At 47.9% G+C, this 12,172-nt stretch overlaps 1 protein-coding gene across 1 annotated transcript; it reads right to left on the bottom strand.

Moving 5' to 3' along the window:
* Positions 1 to 11,708, bottom strand: nat8l (N-acetyltransferase 8-like). Its single transcript, XM_034557489.1, has 3 exons — positions 11,218 to 11,708; positions 9,868 to 10,032; positions 1 to 2,149 (listed from the first exon to the last, which is right to left on the bottom strand). Exons 1-3 carry the CDS (start codon positions 11,519 to 11,521, stop codon positions 1,782 to 1,784), a joined length of 837 nt encoding a protein of 278 aa, XP_034413380.1. The 5' UTR covers positions 11,522 to 11,708; the 3' UTR covers positions 1 to 1,781.
* Positions 11,709 to 12,172: the final 464 nt, after the last annotated feature.

Raw genomic sequence — 12,172 nt, 5'->3', positions numbered from 1 at the left:
GCTTTATAATTTACTTTTTACAAATGGTATGATGACATAACTTAGGCTCAGAGTCGTGGATGGCTGAATCTACTGCTGGTTGTACGGTCAGAGGATGGAGATAGAGAGAGGTGTTATGGGAGTAACTTTGATGTTGGGTTCGCTACATGAGTTTTCAACTTTATACACAATATAAATACAAGGGGAGGGGGGAATACTAACTCCAATATATTGGTTTAAATAATTATTTGCTGTTTGTGCTCAGTTATGTTCTGCAGGTCTGCAAGTATTGCTAGTAGTCATGTTTTACCCAAGTTGTTCCCCAATAACCTGGATTAAGTATGTGGAGTGGAGTCTGCAGCTACTTTGTAATTGCCGTAGTTTTGACAGTAAGATTTGCATATTACAACGTGGTAATATGTGTTTAAAGTTATAAAATGACTAATTTTTTATTTCAGTCAAATACTAAACTCAAAATGTTAGAATGTATATTTCTTCAATCGGTAAACAATTTATAAGTACACATAGAAAGTAGTTGTTTACTTAGATAATACTTGACTCGTAGCAAGAAACGGTGAGCGTCTGTCTACGCAAAATAAGATTCCTCATACGCTGTTGAGGCATGGTCTGTAATGTCTGACCATGGCCTCATCAAACACACACACACACACAGTCTCTCAACAATCACACACACGTACACACACAAGCTCGGACATGCAGCTGTATCGTGTCACGGGATCTGTCAGCCGAGAAGGTTCCACCCTCCTGTCACCTCAACCAATCAGAGACCCTCTCCACAGCTCCAGGGAGCAAAGCAGTGATTAATAAAAACAAAAGAAAGGAAGGAGAGATGCGATCCAAATGATCAGCGGAGAGAGACTTAACAGGAGGGGATGCGAGGAAAGATGCACGGTGCGTATTCCCCGTCCACATCCTGTCGGCCTCCCCTCTCATGGGGGGGGGGGGGGGTCGGTAACACACTCTCGCTGTGCTTCAATATGGCGGCTTGAGAGACAAAGCCAAAAGCCAAATGACTTGGTTTGTGTGTGCGTGACCACTGTGGACGCTCTGTCCACAATGCACACACAAAAATGTGACATCGAAGAGCTTTCTTAAAAGAGAGTGTGTACCACGAGCTACACGCACACACACACACTTTTTGTGTGTGCGTTTTGCTCTCAAGGAAGCCATAATTGCCCCTCCCAAACCCGTCCGTCGCTCCGTCCACCCCCAATGACACAGAATGCAAATGTCTCATTGCACTCCACAGCGCCACACACGTCTGTTGAATGTGGGAGGGAAGGGAGGGCTGGAGGTAATGGGGGAGGGGTAAAGAGGGGCATTGTGGAGTAGTGATGAAGGGGAGTAGTGATCAGTCACATGATCTTTAAACCAAAGGGGCAGGGAGGGTTCCTAGTTGGGGTGCCAGTCAGATGTCTTCTGTGAAAGACTTTCTTTTCTTTTTTCTTCTCCTATGATTAAAAGGGAGGCGTAAAAAAAATATCTTAATAAAATAGAGGAAAAGAAACAAACTCTTATTTAAAATGTAAAAGTATAATACAAAAACAACAGCAACAAAAGCCTAATAGTAATGAAAACGTTAGTGACTTTAAAGATGAAATTGTAGAAGAACTCAAAGTTATCTCTAATGACATAAAATAAATAAAAGCCGTCAGAGGAGAGGATGCAGTCGGGGCTCTCGGGTGAAGGAGGGTCGTTGCTCTCTCTCTCTCTCTCTCTCTCTGTCCCTCTCTTTCTCCATCTCCCCCTCTCCATCTCCCTCTCCCTCTCCCTGTCACCTCTCACTCCTCACGGAGCTGCAAGCGGTAGCGGCTGTAGCGGATCTGGAAGAAGAGCCTCTCCAGCGGCGAGCGGCTCATCCCGGGGAGCCGGTAGTCCTCGCTCTGGCCGGTTCGGCGGAAGCCCAGCGACTCGTACAGCTTGTGGGCGGCCAACTTGACCGCCGTCGTGCCGAGGACCACGGCGGCGTAGTCGTTGCGCACGGCGAACTCCAGGACGCGGCGGCCCAGGGCCTTGGCGATGCCTTTGCCGCGGTAACGAGAGTCCACCGACATGCGCCGCAGCTCCACCGTGTTGTCGTCCTCGCGGCCGTTCGCCGCCACGATGCCCACCACGCGTCCGTCGAGCATCGCCACCCAGAAACGAGAGCCTGACGGGAAACGAGAGACGATGCGTTTGATTAGAACGGGTTTAGTTTACGTTGGCAGAGTCAAACACTTGAAGATGAAGCTGAGCGCAAAGACGGGAAACAGTTCAGCAAAATCGGGGCGACCTCTAAAGATCACACATGAGCTTAACTATATGTATTGTTCAATATGTACAGAAAAATGGTGTAAAACTGCTGCAACACCCGTCACTTTCGATGGAGGTGACATGAAGCTACAAACTGACGCCCGGCACTGTGTGACAGATCAAAGTTAAACTCGTCTCCGACGACTCGTGAAGCGCCGTCCGATCATATGATTTAGTTTCACCCCGTTTCCGTTCCATCTAAGAAGAATGCAGGCGTCCAATATTAAAAGCTCACTTAGGCCTCACTGAGGAGTGGAGACGTTGATCTCACAGGACACAGGAGGTTTTGAGGGATTTGTGGAAAAAGTCATTTGGCATTTTTCCAAATTTGCACGATCGCGTTGCGGGAATTGAATCTTATTTCGCACAAACCCCCCATATTGTCACGTAGAAAGCTGCATCGGCAGAAAAACAATATGTAGGTTTTTTTTTTTTACAGCAGCCGTGTCCCAGAGTTGATCGATCAGACAGATGAAAAGACTAACACACATACAGAGAGTCAAAGGTTACACCAAGCAGACAATGCTCCTCCATCAGAGTACGGCTCGCGAATATCAGCCCGTTTGGAAATCGATCTATATTTGTGCTGCAGTTTCTAAAGCTGTGCATGACACGCAGCGATTATGCTTGTTATTTATTTTTTCATTTTTCCGCTTTTGAATGTCAGTAAAGGTTCGTAACTGTAGGTTTTCTCTTGTTTACTTGAAGCGTCTGTGCTTCTTTTTGTTTAGCTTCAGAGCCATTGGAGAAACCTGCTGAAGATGTAAAAGGAACATACAGAACCTTAATTTCCTGTACCGATCATAATCTTCCAAGGAAATTTATTTTTTAATTTATTACGTAACGATGCTCAAACCGCCTCTCCATCAATGTCGGCCGTATTTATGGCATGCGTTGGCAGTGGTTACATGGTTTGGTACTAAAATGCCATCTGTTTGTTATAGATGAAGTAAATCTCCCTGACTGGCAGCGGCTGACCTGCGACCAGTAATGACATGTGTGTGTGTGTGTGTGTGTGTGTGTGTGTGTGTGTGTGTGTGTGTGTGTGTGTGTGTGTGTGTCTGTCCATGACCTCTGAATCCTAACTCTCTTCCCCTGCGCCCTTACTTGCTCTTTCCTTGCCTTTACACGTAACCTTTTCTCTCCTTTATCTCTGCTGAATCTCCCGCTCTCACACACTCGATGTGAAGAACACACACACACTCACACACACACACACACACACACACTCAAACAGGCGGTGGCGTTCACATGGTGCTTCTTCCTGAGTCCCGTGTGTTAGGAGGGATTTGATGCCCCTGCAGGTCTGCGTTAAGCTGATCCGGAGGCTTCGGTTACTGAATCAAACAACTGCATGTGTCAAACCCCCCCCCCCCCCCTGACAACTAGACAGGGGTCTTGCATCACCAGGAGAAAGTGCTTAGCAATGCTGAATATCCCCAAAAACAAAGCATCCAGTTTACATCACTGGATAATAAAAAAAAACCTTCACCCTTTAAATAAATTAAAAAAGGCAGTTAGTAATGTCTTGCTGATTATGTGGAGCTTTGATGGACGATTGTTTGAGTTTGTCTGTATGACACCTTCATATTATTATTATAGGCAGATGCTAAAGCTACGGTGTCAACTCCTGTAGCACTCTGCCGGCATTATTAGGAGTGTGTGTGTGTGTGTGTTGGAGTAGGAGGGGGGGGAGAACACGTTTCCATAAAGCCCTCCTGACCATCTGTCTGAACTGAGCCAGGAATGAGGACGGCACTGGAAAGCACACCGACCGCCCCTCTGCCTGTCATACTCAGGACCACATGGGGTCGTGACCTCCACTGAGATGTGACATCGCTCCCCTCGGACTCTTCCTGTGAAAGCTGAGCACGGCGTATTGACTTCTGAGCTTCCCGACATCAGAGCTCAAGGAGCATCACATCCGCCCGAATCTGACACCGCTATTAAACTATTAAACTATTAAACGGCGTGGATTACGCGAGCTAGCGTTGTTTCTGCGGGGAACTGCACTTCCTGGATATACGGTAGGAAGATGGAGACAGACGCAGAGAGAAATGGAAATAACTAAAGGGAGAGGAAGTTAGAGGAGGAGGCTCCTCGGGACAGTTTATATGGGATGAGGACGTTCTTGACTCAGTGTAAAGCCTTAACTCAGTGGAGCTGTGTGCGATACTCTGGACTATGAAGAGGATTAATTAAAGCTTTTTAGCCTCTGGGGCAATGTCATTCAGACCAATTATAGGATGTATTTCATGCATGTTATCCAGAGGATGAATCTAAATGTCTTCGGTGATCCCATTTGTGACACCAGCGGGTTGACATCTGTGGTTTGGGGGTGAAAACTCCTTTAGAATACATCTGTATTACTTTCCATAGAGAGTCATCCTCAGTTCTACATTTCAACTTGGCCAATCTCTCTCTTTTATGTCTTCCTTCATCCTCCTCTCTACCTCCTATCTCTTCCTGAATACTATTCCCACGAGTCACGAGTCTGCTTCGTGCTTCATGGCCACCGCACGACCGACTGGAATGAAAGAGGCGAAACATTGTCCTGTTTCTAACCCTCCTGTTGCTCACAGCTAATTATACTGTGCACAATGCGCCGCCCATGTTTTGGCGTGTGTCACTGAGGCTGGAAAGTGGTGTCAATGAGCTTTATCAGTGAGAAAAAGAAGTTGGAAAATAGAGGGGAAGAAGAAGAAGTCATTCATCTGTCCTCTCTGAAAGAGTGAGTGAGCAGAGGAGGAGGAGGAGGCGTCTGTGTTAACAGTAATAGCGATGAGGCTGAAAGGATCCATTATTGCTGCTTGGGCATATGAACACGAGGGGGGGGAGGACAGAGGGGGGGAGGACAGAAAATGTACCATTATGACAGAGGGGGAGGGGACCTAAAGACTACAGATGATCTCAAGACCAGAAATATATCAAAGCACAGAGTGAAGAGGAGCTCTAGGAAATCACAACGATTCTCACACGGGCACAAATCGGATTACTGTATTCTCAATGTGACGGATCTCTCATTTCCGCGTCCCAATAGGATATTAATACGCCTTCCTGCATGCGTTGTGAAATGAACCTAGTCTAAAAAAAATGTTTAAAAATGAGGGGGGGGGGGGGGGGGGGGGGGGGGGGGGGGAGAAATCGCACACACAGGAATAGTGATGAAACCGAAAGGGATAATTCACTCGATAAGCGTTCAGTCTAGACGCCGCCTCCCTTCGCTGTCTGTGGGGTTTAAGCCCTGAATGTATCCTCTTGTGTTGTGTGTCAATGTGCTGCGCGTTATCATAATTAAACTGTGAATTTATGGTCATTTGTACGTGCTATTTTACATGCCTCTCTCCGCAGCATGCGTGTCGTCTGAGTCAAAAACTGTTGCATCGCCGCATGAATAATCTTGACCCTGCCAGTGGTTAAATGGCGAGGAGGCATTGCTGCAAGTGTTGTTTCTGTGGTGCAACATCAGACTACGTTTAAGCTTCATTTTCTCTCCCGGCAAAACACTTTTAACCACATATTATGGTCTCGATTCACCAAAGAGACACCTATGCTGTGCTTTTCTGGGGCAGGTTTTTCAAATGGAATCAATAGACGGCACCAAAAGATGCTTTTTAAAAATATTTACTTTGCCATACGTATATTTATTTCATAATGTATCCATGACCCAAAGCCTTGAGTGGTGCTTTAATGGGTAGTAAAGCATCAGTAAAGAGTGAAAAGGGGTCTAATACTGCAAGAGAAAGGCATCAATTCATCTTATGAAGATATAAGCGTTTCCCTTCTAAAGGGGAAATGCTTAAGATGCTTTTTGAAAGTGATCTTTTTTTTTCGCCCCTTGCTCCTATACATTACATGCACCGTGCCTCATGCCCTTCCATACGTACACACACATACACACCCTCCTCCTTCGGGTCAGAGTGCATGCTGGGAGTATGGATTAGCCTGTCATGCGTAACCCACGCGTCAGCGGTTTCCTCCTCCGTCAGGGACAAATGAGGGTGAGAGGAGGGAGGTGACCGTCACCTTTACAGATGTGCACACAAACACAGAATGAATCATTAATGCGCATTAAAGCCGGCGTTTACAGGAGAAGAAGAAGCCTTTACAAACAACATGGCCTTTAAGTTAAATCCAATGTGGAGGAGAGGGATGCGTTGGCCTGCGTGCTGTCACAAATATACACACACACACACACACATATATACACATTCCCGCAGGAATCATTTCCAATCCATAAAGTAATTGCACACTTCTCGATAACATGCTTTGAAAAAAATTGCTCATCCGCCTTGATCGAGCGCGCCGATTGGTCGGTCGCAGCAGTGAGAAAGTGCACGACGCGTCATCTGCTCTTTCTGATGAGTGTCTTTGTTTGCTGTCGATTGAAGCCGAACGTGAAACAAAGGCAGAGGGATGCGACACCGCGATGCATTATTAATGATCGGCTCCACTTCGTCAACGCGCTGAATAGACGAGAGAGAGACGGGCAGCGAACCGCTGAAGCGATGCACCGGTGAGCTCTCCAGTTCCTCAGAATGTGCAGACTGGGAACGGCAGACTCAACCAGTGACGTTGGGACAGTTGACGGGCCTCTGGGAACTGCATCCGATTGGACAGCAGGCTCGCTGTTTCCTCCTCTTTCCAGTCTTGATGCTAAGCTACGCTAACTGGCTGCAAACACAAACGGGTCCGTCAAGCTTTATTTCTTGAATGTCGAACAATTCCAAGAATATTGTGCGTCCACGAGGGCCGCAACTAACTTTCAATGTTGATTATTATTAATTATTTAATAACTAATTTTTTTTAGTCAACAATTTACAATGGTATAAAACTGATAAAAGCAGTAAATGTGGGGCTTAGGAGAGGAAAGGATAGAAAGAAGGATGCCTTAATCTGAGGAGTCAGAAATATAGGAGATCCCTTTTTCTGTGCGCTCACCAGCAAACTGTTTCTGTCTCGTTCTTCATCACACACACATGAAAATATATCATATAGTTGAGGAGCACACCCCTCCCCCGGGTGCCCCCGTTTTCTATCTTGCACTCATCTCTTTCCCTCCCTTCACACATCTCTCTCTCTCTCTCTCGTTCAGAGCTATAATAAGCACATCATGTACTGGTGGAGGAAGCTGCTCGCTCCCCTGGAACAGAGCAAGCTCAAACTCATTCCACACACACACACACACACACACACACACACACACACAGCCACAATAAGACTGACGGGCAGGTTTTATAATGCCGCCTGCGTTGATGAGACCCTGCAGTCGTCATGGCGCCTCATTAAACAGACAGTATCAAATCCAGGGAGGATTTGACTCCGTGTCTCCTGTCGCCCTCATTATATTACATCCACTTTTTAGGCACTAAGCTGCTGCCGAGTGACCTACGGTGATGGAGCAAGTGAAGAGTGTGCCGGAGGGCGGTATGCCGTCCGCCCGCGGCTTGAACACGAGGGGGAAACCTCCGTCTCAGCCGTTTGAAATACGGCCGACCTTCCCCTTCTTTATGGGGTTAAGTGATTGCGAGTTGTCGTAATGGTGGCCGTTATTTAATTAATAATGAACTTTTAGCAATTAATAGTTTTAAATCTTCCTATTTCATTTCAAGCTGAGCTTTAAAAGTTAAATTCTATACCATATCACAACCGTTTAATCAATATTTTCAGCCATAAACATTTATAATTCCAGCCGTTTGTTGCTTTAATTTGCATCACGGCCTTTCTGCCTAGACGCACACGTACAATCACACACGCAGCACACACACTTTAATACTTGGCAAATGAAAGAGGTGGCAGCTGGCCGTAAGTTGCAGCAGAGTGAGTGATCACAACACACACACACACACACACATACAGAGGAGATAAGAGTATTGATTGGTGTATGTGGCTCCAGCCAGCACAGTTAACCAAAGCAGTCTGTGGTCACTGCGCACTTAAGAGTTTATTCATCTCATATTTTTGTTTAATTGTCAAAAATGTGAAGAGCGGGTACACAAGCATCCTCTCTTCCTCTCCCTTCAGTCTATACATCTCTCTTCCTCTCTGCATTTGAAGTGATCACACCAAGACTTCGCAGTTATTAAACACGGATTAAAAAGCAATAATAAAACATGAAGCTTCAAAAGACAAGCACATTCACACCCTACACACATCCTTATTTTGCTGGCTGTTATGTTAATCTTAAATGTTGTTCTTCTTTACTTTGTGTATTATGTCCAGTAGTATTGCAGAGATAATTCATTTCAATATCAAGTCAATTGACAGTTCTCCTACCCAGAGTTCATTGTGGACGCTGTGATCACATTAACATGTAGGGACACAGAGAAGGAAGCCTTCTCAACCAAGACGTTTCTTATTTTGGTAGAAAATAGTTGTGTTTGTGTGGGACAACCCCGCTGATAATAAGAAGCTGTTGGGGGGGGCAAATGTTTCGGGGCCTTTACGTGTTGCATTCTGTACATAGTTCACACTCCTACGTGTTACGCTCCGTCCTGCACACATTTCACGCACAACACGAGACGCACCGCGATATGACGCGAGAGGAGCCTCTCCATCAGTTGGTGCCCAGGTGTCGCCCCCCCCCCCCGGGCCCATTCAGTGTGCACGGATGTAGTCATTAGCATTGTCCAGGAGCGGTGGCGCCTGACCCCCTCCAAACCATCTCGGCCCTGCAGCAATAATGGGATTGCTAAATTGCAATTGTGTATGCGGCGGACCACCAGGCCAGAGGGCACAATGTCAGAGAGAAAGAGACAATGAGGGGTTGGGGAGGATGGGGGAATAAACTGGCTTAACCAACACCTGCTTTTTATTTTTATCCACGTGGTTTTTAGGTTAACAGGGTACATGTGTCCAAGAGATTACAGGGCAGCGTGTCACGTGTTTGTGGTCGGAAGTCGCTCACACCCAAAACCGGCCTCATGGAGAGAATGAATAGCTTCGAGGTGACACTGGAGGGGGATTGATTTTTCCAATTAGAAGCTTTAGTGGAGGAAATGAGCCTTGCCGACACCGAGTGTACTGCAGAAAGTGTATCAGCAGTTTCCTCCATGCGATCAATAGCCCTGTGATGCAACCCCTCCTCCATCTCCTCCTCCTCCTCCTCCTCCTCCTCCTCCTCCTCGCTGCCCGTGACCAAGTGGAGCTCAGAGAGGATGCAAGTGTGGGGGGGGGGGAGGAGTGGAGAAAGAGGCGAGGAGGAGGAGGGGTGTGAAAGAAGGGTGGAGGAGAAGGAAAGCAGAGAGAGGGGACCTACATATTTGATGAGTTGCCTCTGGATTGCCTGAAGACGCTCTCGACCCGGCTAGTTTTACAGTTTCAAGTCGGCGTATGTCACATGTAGTCATTCGGGGGGGTTTGTTGTCTTTTATCTTTTGAGCTGCAGCAAAGTTACAGGCGCTAACTTTTTACAGTAGTGTTATTACACCGTATCTTTATCCTCATTACTCTGGATTCCTTTTTCTTTTTTTTTTAATAAACACTGGCGGTGGAGCATTGTCGACTGACAAACCAGACAATTGATCTCATTAGTCACACTACAGGGAGAACGGCGACGTGTCCCCCTCGTCTTACCTGTGGGTGTCATGTAATAAGCCTCTATGTCAGCCATGTCCGTGTGCAGAGCACAGTCCAGATAGCTGTGGATAACTTTCCTGCTGTAGTAGTAGCGCGCACCCATGAGAATGAGGGGTGCACAACAGGTCAGCGTGACGGATTTGGTCACGAAAAAGCACATTACTATGGAGAAATGGAAGAAAAATAAACGAAACCTGTCAGAAAAGAGAATCACATGTTTGATTTTGGCAAAATTTGACCCCACACAGACACAGAATTAAAAGAGCAATATGTCAATTGTAAACATCAATAAGTGAAATACAAATCTGTTATAATGGCACAATGTGAACATATTGAGAAGTAACTTTCATCAAACTGTGAAGTAAAGGACATTAGTTTCGCTGCAGGAACACAAAATGTAAAGGTGAGACGTTTCAGCATTGAATTCATCAGAGCAGTCCATACCGGTGTAGTGAGGGGGATGTACCGCTAGGGGGCGTACGGTGACACACACAAGCAGGCTGGATGCTGCATCGCATGTTGCGTGGCATGCAGTAGCCTCGGAGGCTGGTTAGTTTACTCCAGCGTGTGAGGAACATGAGCCTGAAGGGGACTTCATGGAGGATGTTGACTTCATTCAACTTCAGCAGCACTCATGGCATAGAGTTGTTTTGGGGATGGGGGGGTACAGGGTGGGCGTGGTGCGTGTGTTGCAGTCTAATTGACGCCAGGTGAACATCAGTAAACCCAAAAGTTGTTGATCTTGTTTCGATGTTGACGTGCGTAACGGCGCGGGTCACGATACACGAGGCTTTCATCTGCGCCGGCAACGTCAACAAAAGCCAAACGAGATCAGCGCATGACTGGCGCAGAGGAGAAGGGGGGGGGGGGATGTGTGCGTTGGGATGCGCGCAGGGAGTGCTTTTTTGTTTACGTGCGCGCACCCCGTGGGCCAATCCTCACATTCATTCACTCATTCACCCACGGCACCGGCATGTCATCACACACCATCAGCCGGGGAGGGGGGGGGGGGGGGGGGCGCCGGTTACACACACGTGCGCCATGCGCGTCCCCTGCCATGCCTTTTGTTGCGTGCGGGCGTGTTTCAAAGTCACAGCTGGTTCCAACTTAACTGTGCAGAGGCCACCGAGTGCAGAGGCAAGGGTCCTCAAATCAATCACATTGGGGCGCAACAGAGACGTGAGTCTGCAACGTGACGTGGGCTGAGAAACAACTCCTCTGTGCATAATTCATGTGCGGGCTTCTGTTTAAGTTGTCTACGGCGTCGGGAAAGCGGGTGTGAAAGCTCTACGTGGGAATAAAGAAGCCGGTGTGGGATGCACGGAGCGAGGAAATGGGGGCACTTACCCGTCAGAAGAGCGTATAAAAACTGGGTCTTGGGCTGCTGCCTGATCCCCCTAAACGCCGTGTTGGGTATCCTCTCCATGATACCCTCGTAAAAGATGCGCCGCACCTCTTCCTGATCCCCGCACTCGAACTCGCGGATAAAAACCGCATCTTTCCTCACATCCTTGGGCTCGGCGGGGCTCACAGCCGCGCTGGACGGAGGAGAGCTCCACATCATCGACTCTTTTTTGGTTCCGGGTATCGCATCGTGTTCGTCCGCAACAATTTTAGTCTCGCAAACCATTTTGGGAGACGAAAAATGCATGCAACTGGCCGCAACAACAACAACAGAAAACACACTGTATAGTTGTGAAAAAGAGGGGGGTGGGGGCGGGGTGGGTGGGGGGGGGGAGTGAGAGTGAAAATGGGTGATGCGTGAGATTGTCTTAAAAAACAGAGAAACGATGAAGGGGATAAGACGAAGGGGGATGCTGCAACCCTGAGCGTTTCTGACGACCAAGACTCGCCGCTGTGATTCAAGCCGTATTTATACGCGGGCAGGGCGGGTGGATTCAGGTTCAGGGGCTGGGGGTGGTGGTCCTCTCACGGCACAGATTGGTGGACGCGGAGCGCCGTTACATGCTGATGGACGAGGGAGGAGGGAGCTCTCTCTCTCTCTCTCTCTCTCTCTCTCTCGTGTGCCGGCGAAAAGTGTGTATTGTGAGGACGTGGGCCCACGAGATAGGGGGCGTGATGGGGGGGGGGGGGGGGGCTTGTTTCCGCACAGGTTGTACCTCCACGCTGTCTGTCAGTGAGGAGGATCCCCGGTTTGTGGAGATAACCCGAGGATGCGGCACAAAGGCGCACGGTAACGCGGGGGCGATGCGTCAAACATGGAGGAGCGGCGCGTCTCTATGCGGCTCAGAAAACAACGTCCGTGCGCGCCTCATATAGTCACGAGTGTAATCGTGTCACG

The sequence above is a fragment of the Cyclopterus lumpus genome, chromosome 18, assembly GCF_009769545.1.
Source record: "Cyclopterus lumpus isolate fCycLum1 chromosome 18, fCycLum1.pri, whole genome shotgun sequence".
Taxonomy (NCBI): domain Eukaryota; kingdom Metazoa; phylum Chordata; class Actinopteri; order Perciformes; family Cyclopteridae; genus Cyclopterus; species Cyclopterus lumpus.
Note: the sequence above shows the minus strand (reverse complement) of the source record. Positions and strands in the feature narration are given on the sequence as shown.

What these genes read in the sequence shown, in the direction of transcription:
- nat8l (XM_034557489.1), bottom strand. Translation starts at nt 11,521, where the DNA reads ATGCATTTTTCGTCTCCCAAAATGGTTTGCGAGACTAAAATTGTTGCG. An exon ending in TTTATACGCTCTTCTGACGG is followed by an intron (nt 10,033 to 11,217) that starts GTAAGTGCCCCC and finishes ATTTCTCCATAG; the next exon opens with TAATGTGCTTTTTCGTGACC. An exon ending in TTATTACATGACACCCACAG is followed by an intron (nt 2,150 to 9,867) that starts GTAAGACGAGGG and finishes GTTTCCCGTCAG; the next exon opens with GCTCTCGTTTCTGGGTGGCG.